The sequence below is a fragment of the Daucus carota genome, chromosome 6, assembly GCF_001625215.2.
Source record: "Daucus carota subsp. sativus chromosome 6, DH1 v3.0, whole genome shotgun sequence".
NCBI classification, from domain to species: Eukaryota; Viridiplantae; Streptophyta; class Magnoliopsida; order Apiales; family Apiaceae; genus Daucus; species Daucus carota.
In genome coordinates, this window is record NC_030386.2 from 35,815,770 (window position 1) to 35,836,060 (window position 20,291).

At 34.5% G+C, this 20,291-nt stretch overlaps 4 protein-coding genes across 5 annotated transcripts; 3 read left to right on the top strand and 1 right to left on the bottom strand.

Annotated features, from left to right (window-relative positions):
* The first annotated feature begins 49 nt into the window (after positions 1-49).
* LOC108224298 (norbelladine synthase) lies at positions 50-2,214 on the top strand. 2 transcript variants are annotated; one of them, XR_010284633.1, is made up of 3 exons: positions 50-271; positions 491-1,466; positions 1,778-2,214. XR_010284633.1 is itself a non-coding variant. In XM_017401232.2 (2 exons), exons 1-2 carry the CDS (start codon positions 1,283-1,285, stop codon positions 2,062-2,064), a joined length of 471 nt encoding a protein of 156 aa, XP_017256721.1. In that variant the 5' UTR covers positions 1,204-1,282; the 3' UTR covers positions 2,065-2,214. The 2 variants fall into 2 exon arrangements, 1 of the variants encoding a protein (XP_017256721.1); XM_017401232.2 differs by lacking the exon at positions 50-271 and having other exon boundaries at positions 1,204-1,466.
* A 246-nt stretch (positions 2,215-2,460) lies between these two features.
* Positions 2,461-3,086, top strand: LOC108224297 (norbelladine synthase-like). Its single transcript, XM_017398838.2, has 2 exons — positions 2,461-2,691; positions 2,777-3,086. Exons 1-2 carry the CDS (start codon positions 2,508-2,510, stop codon positions 3,061-3,063), a joined length of 471 nt encoding a protein of 156 aa, XP_017254327.1. The 5' UTR covers positions 2,461-2,507; the 3' UTR covers positions 3,064-3,086.
* A 167-nt stretch (positions 3,087-3,253) lies between these two features.
* On the bottom strand, positions 3,254-10,688 carry LOC108224296 (histone acetyltransferase MCC1). Its single transcript, XM_017398836.2, has 6 exons — positions 10,361-10,688; positions 6,494-6,758; positions 6,257-6,401; positions 5,507-5,606; positions 5,189-5,417; positions 3,254-3,610 (listed from the first exon to the last, which is right to left on the bottom strand). The coding sequence occupies exons 2-6, from the start codon at positions 6,598-6,600 to the stop codon at positions 3,421-3,423; spliced, it is 771 nt and encodes a 256-aa protein (XP_017254325.1). The 5' UTR covers positions 6,601-6,758; positions 10,361-10,688; the 3' UTR covers positions 3,254-3,420.
* Positions 10,689-14,610: 3,922 nt separating this feature from the next.
* Positions 14,611-18,155, top strand: LOC108224517 (probable transcription factor KAN2). Its single transcript, XM_017399166.2, has 6 exons — positions 14,611-15,404; positions 15,481-15,557; positions 16,629-16,674; positions 16,849-17,011; positions 17,385-17,448; positions 17,837-18,155. Exons 1-6 carry the CDS (start codon positions 14,765-14,767, stop codon positions 17,966-17,968), a joined length of 1,122 nt encoding a protein of 373 aa, XP_017254655.1. The 5' UTR covers positions 14,611-14,764; the 3' UTR covers positions 17,969-18,155.
* Positions 18,156-20,291: the final 2,136 nt, after the last annotated feature.

Consider the following 20,291-nt stretch of genomic DNA (forward strand, 5'->3'; position numbering starts at 1 on the left):
TATTCACAATGTCTCATGTCTCCCCATATATAACATAGTTCGTTCAGCGTGAGAAAACATATCTCAAGTAGTGTAACAGAAGCAAAGATGTTTGGAACACTTAGCGGAGAATTAGAGGTGAATGCACCAGCGAACGCGGTGTGGGAAGTGTATGGTTCTCTTCAGCTAGGTTCCGTCGTCGAAAAAGGCTTCACAGATGTCATTGAAAGAATTGAGGTTGTAGAGGGTGATGGTTCTGTTGGTACCGTTCTTAATCTCGTTTTCAAACCAGGTATTTCTGCTTTCACTCTAGCTATCTGTGAAATATATTTATTATTTGGAAAATTACAAAAATACCCATGTTTTCAAAATTATTTGCAAAAATATAACCGAAGTTGCAAATGCGGTTGCAACGCCTTGTTTTTCTGGTAAAAGGGTTGCAGATGAAGTTGCACCGTGTTTTTGAAATAATTTCTGCAACTTGGCTATTTTTGAAAAAAGTTATCTTCAGGTGTGGTTCCATTTCCGTCCTACAAGGAGAAGTTCATCACGGTTGACAACGCGAAAAGGGTGAAGGAAACTTTAGTTGTAGAAGGAGGCTATCTTGAAATGGGATTTGATCGCTACTTTGTTCGCCTGGAGATTATTGAGAAAGACGAAAAAAGCTGCATAACAAGAGCCACGGTTGAGTATGAACTCAATGAAGAGTCTGCTGCCAATGCTTCTCTGGCTTCCATCGACGCTCTCATGGCTATCATGAACATTGCCAACACTCACATTCTCGCCACAACCAACTGAATGCTTGTTGCATTGTATTGTAACTTTCTTCACTTCTCTGCAAGATGATTAGTATCAAATTGTTTCATGTTTCAAGCTTTCTGTCGACCTTGCTTCTGTCGAGGCGTTTGGCTCATAATTAATAAGTCCGAATATCACTGCCGTTTTGTGATACCAGACAGTAAACATAAACAAATTACTCCAAAACATAATTAACTACTCTAACACGAGCCTGATTCTCGTGGCAGTGAAAACAAATAAGTAGATTGCAATGATTTATTGTCGTGTATGAAAAAAGAATCCTACAACCAGCTTGCCGTCTGCACCTTCCTTAACAGTAACATAAACGAATCTCGTGTAGGCCATTTCCTGATATTCCAAGCAATCGCTCCTTGTCCTCCGTTATTTACAATGTCTCGTGTTTCCCCATATAAATTAGTGTGCGTAGGCTTAAACATATCGACACTCTGCATCTACAGAGTAGTAAACACATATCAAGTACTGTAGGTCTGTAACAGAAGCAAGGATGTTCGGAACACTAAGCGGTGAATTGGAGGTGAATGCACCAGCAAGCGCGCTATGGGAAGTGTACGGTTCTCTTCAGCTAGCTGCTATTGTTGAGAAAGGCTTCACTGATGTTCTTGAAAAGATCGAGGTCGTGGAGGGCGATGGCTCCGTTGGCACCGTTCTTGACATCGTCTATCGACCAGGTACATATATTCTTCTACTCCATATCCACCTATTTCAAAAGAATCAAGGCCTTAATATTAAAGGGGCATTTGGATCGTGAGTGTGAATCGTGAATAGGAACGAAGGATATGGAATGGGTATCTCATGGAGAGTGTAATGAATGATTTACCTTCCAAGTAAGATTGGGATTCCCATTCCGTGTCATAAAATTGTCAATCCAAACACCAATACGTGGGATTGTGATTCTGATTCTCATTAACCGGACTTATTAACCATGAAATAGACGCCTCCTAAGTTGTTCTTTGTAAATAAATCTAAATTTTGATTGCAGGTGTGGCTCCATTTCCGTCCTACAAGGAAAAATTCATCACCATTGACAACGAGAAACGGATAAAAGAGACACTAGCAGTAGAAGGAGGGTATCTGGAAATGGGATTCGACCGGTTCTTTGTTCGGCTGGAGATCATCGAGAAAGACGAGAAAAGCAGCATCACAAGAGCCACAATTGAGTATGAACTCAAGGAAGAGTCTGCTGCAAATGTTTCAATGGTTTCAATCGATGCTCTGATGGGTATCATGAGCATTGCTAACGCTCACATTCTTGCCAAAACCAACTAAATGGGGATCCTTGCATTTTGTTGTAACTTTCTTAGCTGGTCTGAAAGATGATCAGTATCAAAATTTCTCATGTTTCAAGCTTCTGTCAAGCTAGCTCTTATCTTTCAGAAAAGAAAATAAAAATGCTACTGTCAAAGAGTTTTAATTTCATACTCCAGATTAAATTATTCCTTCTTCCAGATCTTCTGGTTCATCAAGTGGTCATATTAAACACATTATTGAAAACAATTTTAAACACAAACAATATATAATTATACTGCAATCAATAAATAATAAAAAGTCCTAAAACTAATAATGCACCAGCTACTAGTCGTCTGCCCTTGTAATGCATACCAATCTTGAGTAGACTTTTCTTCAACATGTTACAAAGTCAACTGTTCCCTCATGTATAAAATATGGTGTAGTATCTACACAAGTAGTGCAACGCTTTAGCAGAAGCAGAGATGTTTGGAACGGTGAGTGGAGAAGTAGAGGTGAATGCACCGGCAAGCGTAGTATGGGAAGTGTATGGTTCTCTTAAGCTAGCTGCTGTCATTGAGAAAGGCTTCACCGATGTTCTTCAAAAAATCGAGGTCGTCGAAGGCGATGGCTCTGTCGGCACCATTCTTAATCTTGTTTTCCAACCAGGTATACAGGGTTGTTCATGCTTTGATTGTTTTCGTACATGAAACTTGAAATGAGAACTGCAGAAATCTGAGACTTGTTGTTTTAGGTGTGGCTCCATTTGCATCCTACAAGGAGAAGTTTACGATGATCGACAACGAGAAAAGGATAAAAGACAGCATCGTCATAGAAGGAGGTTATCTGGAAATGGGATTCGACCGGTATTTCCTCCGGGCGGAGATTATAGAGAAAGATGAGAAGAGCTGCATCACAAAAGCCACAATTGAGTACGAACTGAGGGAAGAGTATGCTGCAAATGCTTCATTAGTTTCAATAGATGGTCCAATGGCTATGATGAACATTGTCAAAACTCACATTCTTTCCACAACCAACTAAATGGCTATTGCATTCTGTTGTAACTCTTGCAACTGCTCGATCAGTATCAAAATATCTAATATTTCCACTACGCTTCTTATGGTTTATATGTAAATATGACAAGTTAAGAAACAGAAGAATTAAACTATAATGATAAAGATAATAAGACTATGCACAAAATCTTGGACTTTAGGAGGAGAAGAAGAAGAAGAAGAAGAAAGCAAAGAATTGTACATAGATTTAATGAGCACAGAGAGAAGGCGCCATTAAAAGGCATACAGGAGATATAAACTTCGATAAAAAAAGAAAAGGAACCAGCAGACCAAGTAAAAGATACAAATCGAACCTTTATACAACAAGATCATGATAATTAAAAAATTAGGCAAACTGACACCCAGTAGCGTTTGTTGTCAGTATTCTTTTGTTCTGTGTCATTGGAATAAGGCGGCTGCTGCTTTCTTTACATTTCATCCACCTGGAGACCTCATCCTCTTTTTTCCACCATATTCGGGATGCTGCTGATCTGAAACCACTCCTTATATAAGCCACCAAAAGGGTGGCAAACTCTCTGCAGAACACAAAAGTGACCAGATGTCTTAAGTTCATCTAAGTTTCAAACCATTCGATGTTGAACAAAAACATATGCATCAGATGAGAAGACAAAAGTGACCAGATGTCTTTAGTTTATCTAAGTTTCAAACCGTTGATGTTGAGTTTAAATTGCATATTCAAACTCATCATACCTATCAAGATGCCTTTGCCTACATTTTGGCATAAAAGCATGTTAACTAAATACTGTTTGATTGAGGTTAAGTTAAGGTATGTGGTTCTCAATTCTCATTGTTTTTCTTTGTGCATACCTTGAAAAGAATATAATTTAACCTAAAATATATTTCCAAAAAATAAAATAAAATAATTATTATAATACTGAACTGCGTACTTTAAAAGATAAAATGACTTAATTATACACTACTTGCTGATGGGAACAAGGGTTTGGACACCGGGGCTGTGGGACTAACCCCAATAACAATAATCACACAGAGAAGAAGTAATAGAACTCAACATAATTTAACAACGAATCCCTATGTATAATAACCTTCATCACTCATATATATAGTTTCAAAGATTTAAGTTTCCTTTTTCTAATCTAAAACATAGTAATTATCTACTATAAAAAATCGACTATTCTAGAATCGTCTATGTCTTGGGCTTTCAAACCTTTAATATTGTTGAACCCTAGACTCTACAGAACCTCCTGTATCTGACATGGGGAAAGTTCAGGGTGGGCAGAGGCATACCGTGGACACTGAGTAGCTACACCCCTATGTAGAATGGTACTTGGCATATAATATCAACGATAACTTGACACAAGCTATAAATTGGAGGTGAAATTAGCTACCCAAGTTTTAACCTAGAATAAGGAAGTGGCATGAGGTCCACAAGGCACTAGTCCTAAGATAGCATCCAATGTTCTGTAACTTTAGCACACATCGGAAAATCTCTAGAAGTTCTATGGAGTACACAAAAACATTGGAGTATTGGAGTATGAGTCTTAATTTTTTAGTTTAATCATAAATAATATTTTTGATTATCCAAATTTATATATAATCTATCATTTACAAGTTGTCTTGCACATAATTGTCTATTAATCGTTAATATATTTCAACTTTAACAAGTATTAAGATTATTGTTCTGCTTATTAGTTATATTGCATAACATAGAGTCCTGTAATTTATAAAAGTTATTATTCTACCTTTAGATTATAATGTTTATGTTGTAGAACATAATGTGCAGGTTATCAAATGTTTACAAATATTATTGAGCAAAAAAAATTAAAATTTAGATGAATAGATTACATTTTACCCAACTTTGTACTCCAATATTTTGTGTACTCCATAGAACTTAACTCTCTCTCTCTATATATATATCAAAGAAATGGCAATTGTCACTCTGCTCCAGCTCCATACAATGGACCTTACTAAACAAAGAAAAGCACTAAAGTTCTAATGTGAACAAATAAAAATATCACCACATTCAATTATTTGTCTTTCAACATATTGCATTCATATATGCCAGTGATCTAAGAATTGTGGCATTTTTTCAGGTAAGACTGTACAAATAGATATTAATAAGGAGGAACACTTACAAAAGTGAGCAAGGAGATCGACCACCATTTACATAGTAGATGAACAAGTATGAGTCGTAATGCTGCCCATTGATGAAATAAAAGGCATGTAACCTCCGCACACACTGAAAGGACATTTTATTGTACAAGTGGATTGCAGAGTTATTGTAGGAAATGACGTGCAGGTAAACTGCCTGGCAAGTCGGGATATTTGAAGCATATCTGATGACCTCTCGAATCAGCGAAGTAGCTGAAAGTCATGGCACACCACTTAATGTAATTCTTCTAAGAACAGAAACCATGCAACAATAAAAAATGGACTAAAGAAAAGACGGAAACCTATGCCATGATTTCTGTAGGAATCCACCACCCCAAGTGTCAATATATAAACTAGTGTTTCGTCTGCTCGTGGTGATTCAAATCTAAGCAAATCTTCTACCTGCAAGAAAAATATTACGGAAAGCTAAGATGAACAAAGCTAGCAATTAAAATGTATTACAGCCATAGAATATAAACCATGTATTACAAAAAACCACTATATCCTTCAATGATGTGGATCTGCTGCAACTTAAAAATCAAAAAACCCTTTTCTACCTGTCAATTAGTTGTAGAGAGTAAACTTTAATATGTTTAACTTGAAACTGGATTTACACACGCATGCAAACAATATAAGAGAAGATTAAGAGCTAAATTATATCTGTGAATCGCGCAATCCTGAATAATTAGAATACATAAAGATAATTCAGAAAACAATAAAATGCACATAAAGGATTCATTATGAAAGTATCAAAACCTGACCTAAAAGTTTAAAACTTCATAACTAGGAAAGTAGTAACAAAAAGAATGCAGGACAGATTGCAAAAAATATGGATGCATTAAGCAAAAACAATAAAAGACCAAGCTCGGGTGGAAGAACCGCAGAACACCCACTATCTGATGAGGAACAGGAAAGAAAATAAAAGTTCTATTTTCCCATTCCTAATCAATTTTGTTAAGAAGCATGGTTTAGAATTCATAATTTCTGTCAATGCAAAATAAATACTATATCAAGTTCATTGGATATTATACCAGAGAAGGCAACAAACTCACCTCACTTTCTCGTGCCATAACAATTCTTGCGGTGACAAATCCAATAAGTTCATCACTCTTACCATTACGCCGATTTCGGTCAACGGCTCCCCACGACACTATATCACGACCATGAACGACATTGAGAAAGAACTCAGACTCATACCTACAACAAATACAATTGTTTCTGTTAAAGAGCTACACACATTATTTTAGTGCTGCTTTATGTCATAAAATAGCATGTTTATTTCACCTGACCTTATAGGAAATAACTCGGCATGTATTTTCTCAATAGCCTCTAAATCAGTTGGCCTTATTGGTCTGTAAAATATGCTTGGACGATGTGATCGTCGGTGGTCAAACATTGACGACTCTGGTATCAGTCCGCGAAAAAATATCTGTTGTTTTTGAAAATTCAAATAACTTATCCCCCATATATCACCAAATAGCGACAACGGCCATTATATAATAACTGGAACCTCGTAACAATATCTTGGCTTCCATGAACCCTGCTGATTGCCAACTACACATAGTAAAACAAGAACCAGTTAGGTGAGCTGATGTAGAACTTCAACTACGCAAAACAATTAGAGGCAAGATTGTATAAACGCAATGTACTCCCTCCTTTCCATTTTTATAGTCTTGTTTGTCAAAATAAAATTTCCCATAATATTTGTCCTCTTCTTTGTTCAGGGCAACTTTATACTATTTTCAGCATTGACTATAATTAACTCACACAACTTTCAAAACTTTTTAAGCAGATAATTATGAAATCCTAATAGAATGGATGAAAACTTGGTTATATTAATGTGTAATTAATGCAATTTAGTGATGACAACAATGATAAGACAGCATATTTAATATTTCTTAATATGTATAAAATTTGGAAAGAAGACTATTAAAATGGGAAGGAGGGAGTATATTCTAAGGATAAGAGCTGTGTTAACCACTGATCCTAGAATTTCCGAACCATGAGAAAATGATAGATGGCGTCCCATAAAATTGGAAAACAAAATTCAAAACTCAACAATTCAATACAAAAAGCTTCTTTCTCAATAACGAAAGATTACATCCCCTAGTACAGGAGAGAACACTTAAACTAACCTAATAGCACAAATAAGGTAGCTACTCATAATCAATATCTACTATTAGGGGCAATAATATAACATACTTAATTAAAAATAACAGTTGAAAATATTCTCCATTTTAAGTTTATAAAATGTTTCAAAATAAATGGTTACAACCATTTTAATAGTAACGAAAATGATCATACACCTAGTCTAGACACCAAATTTCAATTTTAGCAATTTATTAGTGTTAATTGAACTCTTCTTTGCAAAAATAGAGGTGGTACCATTACCATTTGGTTATTCCAAATCCAGAATTATTATTATAGTCAATGATTCAGTATTATTAACATGTTTAACAATTGTTTTGAATACTTTATGGTTTATATGATGGCTAACTAACTAGAATCTCAAAAAAGCAATCCAGTTTTTTTTTTGTGTGTGTGTGTGTAAATCTTATTACCCATAAGGTAGGTGATCTAGTAATTTTTAACATAAACTAATGATGTATCCGGTCTTATTAAAAGAGCGCACAATTGTGCGATTAATGGTGCTCTGCGCCTAGGCACAAGATGTGCGATTCATCAGCAATTTAATGCGATTCTGAAATCAGCAAAAAAGCGCTCAGGAAGTGTGCTTAAGTGCTGAAAAGCGCTGAAGGTGTGTGTCCACAAGGGCAAAGGCCTTAATTGGAATGATGTGTGTATTGCTTTTGGTGATGAGGAACCTCTTTATCTTATGAGGCGCTTGACAAGATGAACATCTACCTCAAAATGCAAGAACAGGACTTCTTCAACTTTACCAAATAAAGAGGAAGAGAATATATTCAACAACAAGACTTCTTCAACTATACCAAATGAAGAGGAAGAGGAAGAGGAAGAACGAAAATATAAAAGACCGGAAATTGAACATGACGACTCCAAAGCTTTGGTTGCTGAACATCGTTGACTAATGCTTGTTATATAAGACATTCTCAGCTATGTTTGAAAGTTAAGAATCTAATAAGTAATATATTTTTGTTAAACTTTATGATCTTATATTCTTTATAAAAAAAAAATGCGTGACTAATGGCACTACGAGAGTCCCGCTTCAAAATTAGTCCCCGCGCTTTTTAAGATATTGCGCCTTAAACAACACTAGATGTATTTGTCATGTTTTAAGCGCAAATTAAACTTTGAAATTGTAAGGGACATGAAGTCCTATATATGTGACTACCCTGTCTCAATTCCTGAGCAAAAAATTGAGAATTTATGTCTATCCCAATGTTATGTGCCTTCAATGATGCGCTTGCTTTTATGTGCCTCGAGCACTTATGCACAGTTTAAAAAGGGGGAGTTAAGCGCGATTCTATAAATATGAGTCATTTTTATAGGAAATGGGTCAGTAAAAACCCTACGGACCTTACACCAACCAACGCTAATAGATACAAACGAGATATACATACAAGAACGAGAGATATTAAACCGGAGATAACGATTAAACTCATCTTCTTATATGATTTTTGCATATAAACACACACATAAAAGATACACATATCTTGTACATACTGATTTATTAATACATAAGATTATTGTATATATACATATGACTTAAGGGTGATGAAGAATGACTTTGCTGAGAATCTAAATCATATTAGTGAAGATGATGAATTTGATGACAAGGAAGAATGGACTAACTTTGCAATTCTTTGTTACTTTGACTTTTAATTGTTCTACTTTAAATCAATTTGATGATAAATTTGGCTGCTTTATCAATTAAATGTTTTCTTATTTATAAATTAACAATATTATATATTATATATCATTAATATATGTATATTTATTTGTCTTTGATGAAACCGCAAATTTCGCAACTCTTATGTGTAAACAAATCTTGTCATTAAGTTTAGCGATAAAAATACTGGAGATGATTCAAGTGTCTTCTATGTTAGATTTTTCAAGAAAATCATCATTCATGTCAACAAGTAAGAATTATACAACTCTCCACCCTTACATCTATGCCCAGGACTAAACTTCTCCAAACTTATAGCACAGCCCTTTTCAAGCTTAGTGATGGATTGCGTGTTCAAGAAGACTACTCTCCCAATAATTGCATAAAAAAGTAAAAAACATAAATACGGATTTCATTCATAATCATATCAGCGACAAAAATTCGTATTTATAGATCATAAGAATGTCTCCAGATAAATGCAAATACCTATTCTAATAACTACTTCCTCTATTTGGATATGTTAGTCTCTTTTGCACGTATATTTAAGAGTTTTGATTACACACTTAAAAAAATTATTTTTAAATTCTTTTTTGTGAATAAAAGCATTAGTGTCATATTTTTGTTTACAAAAAGAAAATTTTAAAAAACAATATTTTCAAGTGTGTGGTCAAAACTCTTAAAAATACGTGAAAAAAAGTCAAGGGACTAACATATCCAAACGGAGGGACTAGTATCTACTCCTAATAACTATTGTCTATTATCTATTTATGTGTTATTTGCTAGCCTATCTAATCTTATTTTATTTTCCTAACTACATCTTACTTATCCTTGGCTGACAAACTAATTTAGACGATAACTATTATTAGCGCAACACAATGCAACCAATTTAAATAATAAACAAAGACCATTGCTTGCCACTAGAAGAACATGATCTGTTGATTGCATTTAATTAAAAGGCTCAAGCTTAATTTGAATTAAAATTTTGGATAAAAATTCCGGTTAGGGCTTAAAATTATATAATTATTTATATTTGTGCAAATGGTCAATTACAGAAATTTGAATATTGACCCACGCCTCATTGAAGCTTTATGCCTCCACCTAGTAAGATTGGCCAAGTTTAGATGCCTTTGTAATCGAAAATTTTACAGTAAGTATAAGCGTACAGCTGAATTCAAGATTACGGCCGGAATTACAAAAATGATAATTGTTTCCCGCAACACTTAGTTGATATTTTAATTTACAAGATGATTCTTTTATAGAATCTTTAAAAGAATCGCTGAAAAATCACACAAAGCCAATCAAATATATAATTCATTAGACACAGAACCGGAAAATCAAGGATACTTACACAAGTCAGAAAAACCCTAGCCACGCGAAACTGAAGAGCTTGTGGATGAAGTGCAGATGTGTTGTCTGGCTGAGGCTTTCTGTTGCAGATCAAGTTGTGCAATACTAATAATTGAGAGAGAGGGGGAGGGGGGAGAGGGAGAGAGGGAGGGAGAGGGAGAGGGAGAGAGAGAGAGAGATTTTATAGACGAGAGTGGTGATCAGGGAGGAGATGCATAAGCAGAGATGGTAATGAGGGGGGAGAGATTTAACTGCGGAAGGAGATCAGAGAATTGTTAGACGACTACGTATTCTTTTCTTCATTATTTCCCCTAACTTTATTACTTACTACAGAGTTACAGGCTACAGTATTATTTACCGAGGAGTTATTTCTTATTTATAAATTATATACGCAGGATGTTCACAAGCGAAACAGCTCCTCTGACTTAAGGTGAACACGGGTCAGGTTCATCTGGTTGATGATGAAAATTCAACATGATCCAATATAATCGGTTTTTAAATATTCGAACCTGTTAACTCTCAAAAATATTTTCAACCCAACCCTATTATTAATATAACGGGTAGGGTCGGGTAGATTCGGGTTTATCGGATTTTCTCCGGTCAAAATTAAAACTCAAAAACTACAAAATATAAACTTTTAATGAGGCAAAACATGTATTCTTAAATATTACATTAATAAATTGTTAAATCCTTAAATGCAGAAGCATCATTCATCCATGCTGAAATATATCAACCAGTGTCCAGTGTGCTAACATATCAGCCACTCTACTTGTATATTAGATGTGGCCTGCATTCTGTGCTCACCTTCAGAACAGAAAAGAACATAAAATAATATTTAAATCATCTCATGACCTTACAAAAGAATAAACTATCAACTATCAACTATATTAATAATTGCTGTTAAATTCCACCGAAAGCAGTAGCATCTAAATCAAAATGGTAAGCCATTGACATAATTTGAAAAATCTGTTTTATTCTGGTATAATATTACCTCTAAGGTTCTAACATTCATTTGAATCATAATTAACATGATAAAATAATATATAAATTTATTATTTGTAAACGGGTTGGGTTGAGTTGGGTGGGAGTTAATTATTTAAAAACTCTGAACCAACCCAATTTATTCTGGTTATAAAAAATCAAACCCAATTATTTTTCAGTTTGGAACGGTTCGGTTTGATCGGCCGAAATAAGGGGCGGATTGGGTCGGTTTTGCGGGTTTAACAGGTTTTTGTTCACCCCTACCTCTGACCTCTTGTTTAATTTTCTACCGATAAACAAATTTTTTTTGTTTCTTCTCCAATAATATTGAATTTTGTTGCACAAAAATCTATTTGAATTTTTTTGTTTCTTTATATTTGAGTTATTATTTGTGTGCTTGAGTGTCTCGTTTTGTGTTATGTGTATCGTTTTATTAGATGTGTTGGTTTTGTTGAAAATGAGTTTTGCAATGTTCGGGAGATATTCAAATCTCGCCTCAACAACATTTTTGACTGGTCTATAACTGGTGTCCGGTAGGTAGATGGTAGGTAGACAGCTCGAGTGCATTTGGAACGTCACTTCTCACAAAAAAATACATGTTTATAACATGTGGCCTCGAAACTCAGTTTTTGTAAATGAGTCCTCTGAATATTGTATTGTTTATGAAATTATTTTGAAGTCAATCGAGAAGCTGCTGTTTTCACGAGAGATGCCAGTTGGATTGCTCGGGAAATTATTATCTTCATTTTTAATTTTTAAAAATATTTGTGTTCGATTAGTTTAACAATCCGGAAAAAAAACGATTAATTATTTAACTCGTTTACTTATTTTTTTCAAAGATTGCATGCAATTAGTTAGAGATTTGTCTCAATTAAGTTTTTTTCAAAATACTAATGAAATGCGTGTAATTAAAAAAATAAAATATTAGGCGCATAATAACAATATATGAGAGAAAATTGGACTATTGTTACGGGGAAATGGGTAGAATCCGAACAAGTGGTAGTAAGAAAACGGTGCTTAATTAAGCTGAAAATATGTTACATGCATGCAAGATTGCAAGCATATAATAGTAATTGTGTCCTGTTAGAATAAACAACTCAAGTAAATTCATTCACTCATCACTCCGCTCATTTTCGTTCTAAAACACATGTATCACTAATTGATTAGACCCGACAAATTTTCACACGACACGAAAATTTAGTGCTTGTATTTGCATTTTGAGTACACGACACGAAGTACACGACTGAGATGTCGTGTCGGTTTTGTGTTTACACTTTGGGTACACAACACGACACGAGGTACACGAAATAAATATAATTTAATAGTTAAATATTAATATTTAATTATAAATATATATATATATATATATATATATATATATATATATATATTTTCTTTTAAAATAATACATAGTTTATAATATTGTATGTGTAAATGATTTAAATATATATTTCATACTATTTTGTAAATTTTTTGCCTAGAAATCAAATATTTACATTAATTTATATATTTATTTATACTTATATTTAAATTCGATTTTACACGAAACACGACACAAAACCGGAGGTACACGACACGAAAATACACGAACGCTAAACGAGTCGGTTTTGTGTTTGGCTTTTGAATACATGACACGAAAAGGTCATGCTAATAGAGCTAATACCAGCTGACGATGATGAAACACGAAATTTGGAATGTTGGAATATTATAAATTTGGTTCAAATTCGATAAAATATAAATTATATAGAAAAATTTATAAAAATATTATATTTAAAAAATTATTTGTAAAAATGTGATTAAAGTTGTAAATGAGATTGCGGTGTCTTGTTTTTCTGGTAGAAACGGTTGCAAATGAAGTTGCATCATATTATTAAAAATAATTTCAGTAACTTATATATTTTTAGAAAAAGCTCAATTATATATTCATGTTAAAATTATATGTATTAATATAATATTAAAATTGTTAGATATATTTAATTAGACTTGGCAAATACTTCAAAAAATTCTCAAATATGAATATCTTCGTAATATTTCTCTGGTTTGACTCATTTACACCGTCTTGTCTTGTAGCATTCCGCTAATTTGACTCATTTCCGCCCGATATGACTGAGGACGTTGAAGTTGGCTACAATCTACCTGCCGTATTGGTAAAATGTTATGGAGATGGGGCAGCTTTGTGGCTAGCACAGTTGAAAACACAACATAATGGCTGAAAGCTGGAAAGTTGTGATTTTCTAAAGCAATGCATGTTGAATTAATTGTTGTTTGATGAGGCAGATCGTTCTTTTACCTTGTTTATTCATCCCTCTTCTTTGAAACATTTCTTGATATGACCCGTGTACCTATTTTTAATTTCGACTTTTCTTTTATTTTTCTCAAATAATCCTGTTCACAATAAAATTATGTGATCAATTTGTTTCAAATATCAGCTAAATGTACTATTGTTTCAGAGTACTTTTCTAATTTAATGTGAATTGTTGGGGATCTCTTGAAAATAGAATGCCAGCATAAGTCCTTTCGACCCTAGCAGCCTAGCTGGATCTATTTATAAAAAACCCATTAAATTATCATCAAAGATTGTACTTTAATACGGCAAGTCATCAATTCTACTTGAGAGAGAATGAATGTATGTTTTTCTAGAGAATTCCTATTGATCACAGAAAATATATACAAAAAGAAAATGAAAATTTTCTGGGTCTTAATCTTGTGAGTGTGAAAGATTGGATGGAATGAAAGCTCAAAGTTGTACAAATTTGAATTGACATCAAGTCAAGTCAGTAAACAGAAATTAGGAATTCTGAGGAGAAAATGAAGCAGAAGCCAGTTACCATGCACCAAATTGATAGAATAATGCAAAGTAAGGCAACAAACAAAAGATAAAAGATGTAAACAAGATTAAAATGGGTAAAGTTAATAACCCAAAAACTTTAAAGTGGTTAAAGCTTTTGACACATAAAATTCCAGCTTTCTTTCTTACCCATAAAGAAAATCAAGAAAGCAAGGGGGGAGTGAAAAGGAATTTACAAGATCTACAAAATAAATGAGCCAACTTTTTTACTTTGTCAAGAATTTCTCCATCTTCAACCTAGCCTAGCTCTCAAGGTCCCCTAACCCCATATTGTATAATAAAGAGAAAGTATTCCTTTCTCTTCCTCTTGGCTTGTGAGTGTCATTTTCTTGCATATACTCCACACAAAAACAAGCATTAATCAACATCCCCTCTACTCACCTTTCTTTATATCCTTCATTCCTTCCCCTACCTTTTCCCTCACTCATGTCATTTGTTGCATTCTAACAACAACTACATCTCCACATTCTCTCTATTCTTCCAAATTCCACTTATAAGTTACAACCACAACAAAATACCATAAATCTTTATAATCTCAGTCCACCCCATTTCCACTGATTTTTCTGAAATTTGATCATGGAACTTTTTCCAGCACAACCTGACTTATCACTTCAGATCAGCCCTCCAAACACCAAAAACAACACACCAAGCTTCTGGAGAACCCCTCTTGATCATCACACCTCCAAGATCTCTGCACTGTCATGCAAGCCCGAATCGACCGACATAGCTTTCGAGCTCTCCCTTCTCCCCCATCACCAATATCACAACACAGAAAAGCCCTCATTGTCACAACCTCATCACCACAACAACAACAATCACAATCCCACCAATTTTCACCATGCTCCCCCTCATCTCTTCCAATACAAACAAAATGGCAACTTTGGACCTCATCACCAAATTCAAGAACTTCCACAAGGGTTTCATCAACAATACCAAATTCAAGAAACCCAACAAGGGTTTCGCCAAGAAATCGATTACTTAAGGCCTATCAGAGGAATTCCAGTCTATCAAACTCAAAAACCAACACCCTCTTCTTTTCTCTCAGCACCTCAACAACAACAACATTACTCTTCTCTAGACTCTTCCAATATCTCAAGATCTAAATTTTTATCAAGATTTCCGACAAAGCGAAGCACAAGAGCTCCCCGGATGCGGTGGACTACAAGCTTACACGCTCGTTTTGTCCACGCAGTTGAATTACTTGGTGGCCATGAAAGTAAGTACTCATAATTGCACCATTTCTGAGCCTTTATAAATTTCAAGAATGTGCTTAATCCATGATGTTTTGTTAGGAGCTACACCAAAATCAGTACTTGAGCTAATGGATGTGAAAGATCTCACCTTATCTCATGTCAAGTCTCATTTACAGGTAACAATTTTAATTATTAATAATCATGAGATGAGTTGGTTCAAGTTCCCATCATATGTGTAACTACCTAATTATACTGTAATCATTACACAAACTGATTAAATTTCAGATCTTTATTTATTTTACTAATTGATAGTAATAAACTAATATATATCTGCTTTTATGTCCTTAAAGTAGGAGTACTGGCTAGCTACATATTGGTTAATTTTGTTTCATATTTTAGTGAATAAGGCCAATGAGCAATTAATGTGACTAGTGTTGCAGTCTTGCAGAACCCAATGTTTTATGTTTTGGTGAAAGATCTCTGCAACCTTAGCTATCTATAGCTAGGTCTTTGCTCTTTTACTTCACCATAGGCATATATCTATACACACAAATGTGTATATATACATGGATCTGATGGTTGACAGAAAAAGAAGCAGCTTTTTAGATGGAAGAAGAAAACATCTAAACATGGAAAAAGGGTAAATTTCAAGTAAAAATAGTCAAGGTGGTAACTTTGGGAGATAAGACATTTCTTGGTTGCAGAGATCACAATTTGAGGTCAAGGAACTTATAACAAGTCAGGACCACCTGGACTGTATCATTCAAAAATCAAAACCCTTTTTTCAATTTTTTTTCTTTTAAATTATCAGTTTTTGGTTACAGTAGAACTTCGGTGAACAATTTTTTCCTGGTTCCAACATAAAAGAGACAATGTATTTTCAAACTCGAACTAAGTGTGATTTGTGAGTAAATTTAGTTGAGTGCTGGTAAGAGATGACATGTGTGGATTATTAAATGAGCAACAAGGAAGTGGACAAAAGAAGTACTGTGGTGCTATCATTTCTCAATGATGTCTTCATTATTGGTCTTCCTAGCCCTATAAACAGTTGTTGATATTCAGACACTGTGAGTAATATTAATGTTAAAGAGATGCATGCATAATGCACACACACACTTAATTACAAGGATTGGAAGTAAAGTAGAGCAGGCAAAACAGACAACAGTGAATGCAGAAATAATGGTGTCTGAGTCTCCCAGTAACTTACATGCATCATGCATGCAATTATCTACATCTTTCTGTTACAGATGTATCGCACCATAAGGACCACAGACAGACCTGCAAATTCTTCAGGTAACCATTTATTATCTCCCACTGCTTCTTCTTGTTTTTGTGTATTTGGTTTCTGTCATTGTTCTTAATTCTTGTTTACGCGAATATTAGGGACCATTTTGAGGCTTTATGATTGAATTATTACATTGGTGTGGTTTTTACTTCCCTCCTGATCACTGATCATCATTTTGTCAGATGGATTCGAAAGCGATTTGGTGGTCGATAACTCTGAGGATCAGGCTGGCGATGTGCAGATTCTAGGCGAAGCGTCTGGGGCATCATCTGTTAAACGAACAAGGCCGGTGGCTATTGAACAAGATCATGATTCTTATGGCCTCTGGAGCAATTCATCATCAAGGTGAAATAAATAACTCGAGTTTCTGATGGTCATTATATTAACATAAAATTAATAAATTAAACCAGTTACAGTTAATTTGCAATATCAAAGAATCATTGCTAATTTACTGATTTAAGAAAAATTAATGTGTTGGATTATATTGAAACCTTGGCATGGAAGCTTCCTGGTAGTTTCTTACTTTACTGGCTAGTAGTTTAGAATATATAATGTGTGTCATGTGAGTATAAAGCGAGCAGAAATGGGGAACATAGAAGCAGAAAAGAGATGTGATTTCCTAGTTACCTGAGCTTATTACTTTCATAGGAGCTTTCTTTATCTAAATATTAGTAATCATGTTATTCCCTCTTCATCTTCTGTTTCATTTGTTTTGCAGGGATGCTGGGATTCGTGGAAAGCCAATCAGGTCCACTACAGGACACCCTAGCCCTCCTTTTGAGGTATACTTGAACTATGCCTTCCTCTTCTATTTCTCGCTGGGAGAGAGAGAGAGAGAGAGAGAGAGAGAGAGAGAGAGAGAGAGTGAGAGGGAGGGGGAGAGAGAGGGAGAGATGACCACACACATATATACACAGACACACAGAAGAATCTAAGGAAATGAACTGGTAATTGGTTCTATCTTTTTATGCAAATTAAAGACAGCATAAAAAGAAGAGGAAAGAGAATGGACTTTCAACTCTCCATCCATGCAACATTTCACACTTTAACCCATTTTTTGGCCCATTAATTACTTTATAATTCTTTTTTAATTTGTTGCAACTACTCTCTTACTTTTCTCATTTTCAAATCCCTTGTAACAAACCCTAGTAATTATTGTGAACTGTGCAGGAACTACTGAGCTATGAAAATACATTCGAGAAGCCATTGAATTCGGCTCCAGCTGTAGAAATGAGATCAAAGAAGCCTAACTTGGATTTCAGCTTGGGAAGATCATACAATGATCATCACATCTCCTGTTGAAATAACATAGAATGTATGGTCACTGATATATAGTTTATAAGTTTATCAGAGTAGCAGCCACCTTGCTTTTTTGCTTACATTTTGGAGTGTCGGAAAATATGCAACTCCCGCATCCAATTAAGTCCTTCTCCTAATATTATTAACTTAAACAACACATTTATTTCGCAAAGCTAAAAGCTTTCTTTTATTCACCGTTTTTGAAATTGAAGGAATGAAAATTAAAGACAGTTCCCGAAGTGATCATTCTAATCTTAGCTGGGAAATGCACAAAATTAGCACTAGTGGTAAAGAGTAATGGAAATGGGAATCAGGTGCCTTTTGTTTTATAAAAATGAGATGAAGGAAAAAGAAAGAAGGGAAAAGCAAAAGAGAAGAACAAAGTAAGACAAAAGGAAACATCAGAAGAAAGTGAGAAGCATATACGATATCTTTGAATCTTCACTTTATTTTATTCACACGTACTTCTAGTTATGTATAAAGATTTTTAATAAACAAAAATGTAATAATACACCCGAATCTGTGTGCGTGTGTCCATTTGACTCCACTGTAGTATCACTACCTCATCCTCTTTTTAGGGTTATGTATATAGCTGGAACTACATATTCTAGGGGATGAAATTCAAACCCATGTATTATCAGCATAATTCCCGTGTGATTGGGGAAAAAAGTGACTAAATAATATATTAGCAGATTATTTCTTCCGGACGCTCTTGAAATTTACGGGTAAAATTCAAAATTTAATTCATATATATATTTTTCATAATCGGTTTTTCTATGGTGTGCCCATGGGCACACACTAAGCACCAAAATTGATGAATTTGGATGGTTTTTATTGGCTTAGACTCTTTAATAATGATGGACCCCCTGCAAATACAACAACTACACCAATCAAAACCCTCCAATTCTATAGATTTTAGTGCTTAGCATGTGCACATGAGCACACACTAGACAGACTCTTTCATAATTTTCAAATTTACGTATAAATGATTCAGAAATTTCAGATTCTAGTTTTATACACTGTACATTGCCCAAGAACTCATATAAACTGATTTAAAATCCTATGAACAATGGATGTGATATATAAATAAAAAACAAAAATGTACATATAAATTAAAGTGGGTAATAGGAGACAAATGGTGAAGTGAGACATAATGAATGCAAGTGAAGTGGGCGGGAGATTGAGATGGAGATATCTAGATATTCGTGTGGACGGACGTGTAAATATAATATAATAAAAATAAAAAGAATAAATTGAAAATACACACAAGAGTGAGAGACAAGTGGACAGTAAGGAGTGTAGAAGGATGATGAAAAAAGTAAAGGGGTTCGGGGTTGGTGCAAATAATCATATTGCACTCGAGTACACTATCATTGCGTTGTTTCTTTGATTTGTCTTTTCATCCATCCCATTGTGAGTGTGTGTATGCATAGGAGTACATTGTGGGCATTTATACCATATCAACATAACAGGGCGCGTGTGGTGGGGGTGGTAGGGTAACGGAGGACTCGTTTTCTGGAACAGGACGGCATGCCCACTGCACTACTCCATCAGGGGTGTCCGACTCCTTTTTTGTTCGGAAGCCCGGAAACACGACACGAATAAATACGAATTCATTTTGAAATTAATTGAAATTATGTGTATATAACATAAAATGTTCTATATTTATTAAAATACACATATTTTATATTTTGCTTGTCACACTGGACGCAACGAGGTGCGGCAACCTGGCGACATATTCTATCGACCGATCTTTGAAAAGTTTAGAAAAAATGTATGAAGCGTAAATTAAAATCGGATGTTTTTATTTTGGTATAGTGAGAATTAAGAAAGGCGCGTGAATATATGTATAACCGCTAACGGCCAAGGTAGATAGCTGGATTTCTATTTTGTCGTGTGAAGGCCGTGATATGCACATTACTGTCTTGTCCCTTGGATGTTACTATGAAGTTGTTTCTCATATCTTACAAAATCATGACCTTTTTTGGAGAATTTTTGTAATCATGCAATATTTTAAAATTCAATATTTAAAAAGCTTTTAACGTTCTTTAGCTTCAAATATATCAGGAAAAGGTTATTATTATACATATTCTCTTCAAAAATAAAAAAGCTATTTCTAACAAATGAGTAAGATAGGTAAGATGAAACCATTGAATTTATAAAAATCAAACCACACAAACTAATCCACAAAATATATTAGGTCGATGAGATCCTAAAATTGTCGGCCCTAGATTTGAGGCTGTATGTAAATGCACTTGGTTGGTTATTTGTCCTGGTTTTATCAAGGGCTAAACTCGACATTGTCTCCCGTAACATTACAAGTAAA

Excerpts from the sequence above, each read along its gene's own strand:
- LOC108224517 (XM_017399166.2), top strand. The coding sequence starts at position 14,765 with ATGGAACTTTTTCCAGCACAACCTGACTTATCACTTCAGATCAGCCCT. Across the intron at positions 15,558-16,628 it reads ATGTCAAGTCTCATTTACAG|ATGTATCGCACCATAAGGAC; the intron begins GTAACAATTTTA and ends TTTCTGTTACAG. Across the intron at positions 16,675-16,848 it reads CAGACCTGCAAATTCTTCAG|ATGGATTCGAAAGCGATTTG; the intron begins GTAACCATTTAT and ends TCATTTTGTCAG.
- LOC108224296 (XM_017398836.2), bottom strand. The coding sequence starts at position 6,600 with ATGTTTGACCACCGACGATCACATCGTCCAAGCATATTTTACAGACCA. Across the intron at positions 5,607-6,256 it reads TTATGGCACGAGAAAGTGAG|GTAGAAGATTTGCTTAGATT; the intron begins GTGAGTTTGTTG and ends TTTTTCTTGCAG. Across the intron at positions 3,611-5,188 it reads CGATCTCCTTGCTCACTTTT|AGAGTTTGCCACCCTTTTGG; the intron begins GTAAGTGTTCCT and ends TGTGTTCTGCAG.
- LOC108224298 (XM_017401232.2), top strand. The coding sequence starts at position 1,283 with ATGTTCGGAACACTAAGCGGTGAATTGGAGGTGAATGCACCAGCAAGC. Across the intron at positions 1,467-1,777 it reads TGACATCGTCTATCGACCAG|GTGTGGCTCCATTTCCGTCC; the intron begins GTACATATATTC and ends TTTTGATTGCAG.
- LOC108224297 (XM_017398838.2), top strand. The coding sequence starts at position 2,508 with ATGTTTGGAACGGTGAGTGGAGAAGTAGAGGTGAATGCACCGGCAAGC. Across the intron at positions 2,692-2,776 it reads TAATCTTGTTTTCCAACCAG|GTGTGGCTCCATTTGCATCC; the intron begins GTATACAGGGTT and ends TTGTTGTTTTAG.